This window comes from Seriola lalandi, unplaced genomic scaffold (genome assembly GCF_002814215.2).
Source record: "Seriola lalandi dorsalis isolate HSWRI2012SDOR001 ecotype SW California unplaced genomic scaffold, Sedor1 jcf7180002054491, whole genome shotgun sequence".
NCBI classification, from domain to species: Eukaryota; Metazoa; Chordata; class Actinopteri; order Carangiformes; family Carangidae; genus Seriola; species Seriola lalandi.
The window spans coordinates 151,204-153,720 of record NW_019525044.1 but is presented as its reverse complement, the minus strand read 5'-3'; the positions used below and the strand labels follow the sequence as shown (position 1 = coordinate 153,720).

Sequence of the window (2,517 nt, the reverse complement as noted above, 5' to 3'; positions counted from 1 at the left end):
TAGTGGTGTTAAAATGTAAATCAGAATGAAAAGGAGTGCTCAGAAATCCTTTCTTTTCAATAACCTGGTTTATACATACCCTGCTATGAAACCAGTCCTCACAGACGACACACTGAATCATCTCGTCATTGTCCTGTTGGGTATTTAACAAGGCGTTTTGTTTAGGGACAGATGAGAGGAAGAACATAAACAGCGGACCTAATCCTGATAATCTGAACTACATGAAATGAAACTACAGGAATACCTGATCATCTGTGTCTGGGTACGGCCGGTCACATGTGCAGTAGCAGCCGTTGAAGTTGTGATTGTAAAGATTTCTAACGTTTTCCTCATCTTTGGCCTGTCAAGAAGAAGAAGAAGTGGAATAACTTCAATGATCAGAATGTGCATAGCATACAAACTGGGTGATACAATGAAAGCCGTGCACTCACAGTATTCAGCTGGCACTGGAAATCCTGAAACTTACTGTTCCCACAATCACAACGAAAATTTCTACAGAAGAAAGATTAAAAAAAAATAAATAAAAAATAAATAAATTGGGCAAATCATGACAAGAACTTCCATGATAAAGCAAACTACCGGTTAACATTAGTATCATCAGTGCAACACACACACAAACATATTTTAATTACCTTTTGGTATACAGCTCAAAGATATCGTGTCCATCGTGGCATTTATTGGCACAGGCCAGACAAATCCCAGCAGGCTCTGCAGCATTGGGAGTGCAGGTGTTGCAGGCAAACACAGCCTGTCTCTTCACATAGCCCTACAACAATAAACACAGGAGGGAGAAATATACAGAAGTATACATGTTATTTATGACATAATGTAATAAAAGGATTATAGTTATAGTTTAATATTCTCTAATAGAAAGTTTTCAACTATATACTGTAGTGATACCAAAGCAAATGGACTGCAATATAATTTTACTACAGTTTCATTCTTGAGTGCCCCACAGAAACTACAAACCTATTAGGAAAAATGATAATAACACACAACAAAACTACAGCGTGAAATTCTCAGAAAAACACACACTACTACGTCTACAACTGCAGTACTCGTGTTAAGAAAGAGAGACGGTGCAGGGATAAAGGCGATGGCTGCAGGGATGCGGTGCAGGAAGCTGTTCTTACCCGGGAATAGGAGCAGTTTTCTGGGTCGCTTCCAGCCAGCACACACAAAGCCTTCTCCAGCTCTTCCTCGTTGGTGAGAAAATCGTCGGGATCGGACTCCTCTTTGTTTGCTGCCATTCTGGGGAAAGAGAGTAAAGGTACGGACACACACAAAGACACAGACAGACACCGGAGTCTCAGCGGCACGGCGGTGTTGACAAACGACTGTTCCGGGCGGGAGTTTGGGCCGAGACCACGTGGAGGAAGTGACGTAGGATACTGATTAACAATCAATACATGGTACCTGCTGCTACTAACATTTCTGTTAATTTGTTGTTTATTTATCTATGGTTTCTATAGATTTACTTTTCAATTTAGCTTTTCCTTTGGTTCCAGTTTCAAATAATGCACTAGTTATAACCTCAGACCTAACTAATAGAAATTAACTATGGGTTGATAAATTATTTAACAATGATTTCTAGATCAGTTATATGCTACTTGGGAATGTCAGGTTGTGAAAAACACTTGGGTTGCTGTACCATGTATGGCCACTTATCGTCCTAAAAAGGCAGCAGAAGATCTGGCACAAAATACATGTATTAACATTAATTAATTAAGTCATTACCAACATTTATAACAACATTATTTCCAAGCAGAAAAGATAAACACCAGCCAAAGACATTTACAACCTAAGAACCCAAAATGTGTTTTATGACTTTATTTCACATAGGTAACATTATTAAGATATATAGGCCTAAAGGAAAAGGTCAGGGCATATCAGTCAAACCTGTATCTGTATTCTCATATAACTATAGGCCTGATACATTGATTCCATCAAACTGGCTTGAGTAGACTAAATTACAAAATGTGGCTGTATAAACCATATCACCAGAGGCTATGGCGGCCAGTCGTGGCAGAAACAAGTTAGACTACACATTTCGTGGAATTACAATTAATATTTACAAAAAGGGTAAATCCACTCTGTTATTTTGGGTGAAAAACAGCTTAGCAACCCCTAACACACTAGAAAGATCACCGAAAAAATGAATGAAGTGATATTAAAAGGTGTTACGTTTTAGGACGGTACATACCTGTCCTGGAGGTAGATAGAGGTCCGGAGGACTGAAAATCGGTCCTCCTCTAAGCCTCCAGCAGTGTCTGTCGTGTTGTGTTTTTTTAAAATGGTTTTGTTTTGTTTTGTTTTGTTTTGTTTTGTTTTGTTTTGTTTTGGTTTGGTTTGGTTTGGTTTGGTTTGGTTTTTGGTTTTTGGTTTTTGGTTTTTACACGTTCGCTTAGGAGTGTTTTGATGTATTTATCCATTTATTTATTCTGAGAAATAGAGCTCTATAGAACCCCTTAATGAAAGCAGGACAAATGAGGGTCTTAATCATTAGAATAACGTAGA

General features: G+C 38.4%; 1 protein-coding gene across 1 annotated transcript; it reads right to left on the bottom strand.

Moving 5' to 3' along the window:
• Positions 1 to 79: 79 nt before the first annotated feature.
• LOC111659821 (putative E3 ubiquitin-protein ligase UBR7) lies at positions 80 to 1,364 on the bottom strand (the record flags this gene model as incomplete). The annotated part of the gene is made up of 5 exons (XM_023412886.2): positions 1,134 to 1,364; positions 633 to 766; positions 432 to 492; positions 245 to 340; positions 80 to 133 (listed from the first exon to the last, which is right to left on the bottom strand). Coding segments are annotated over exons 1-5 (462 nt in total), but the record flags the coding sequence as incomplete, so codon positions are not given.
• Positions 1,365 to 2,517: the final 1,153 nt, after the last annotated feature.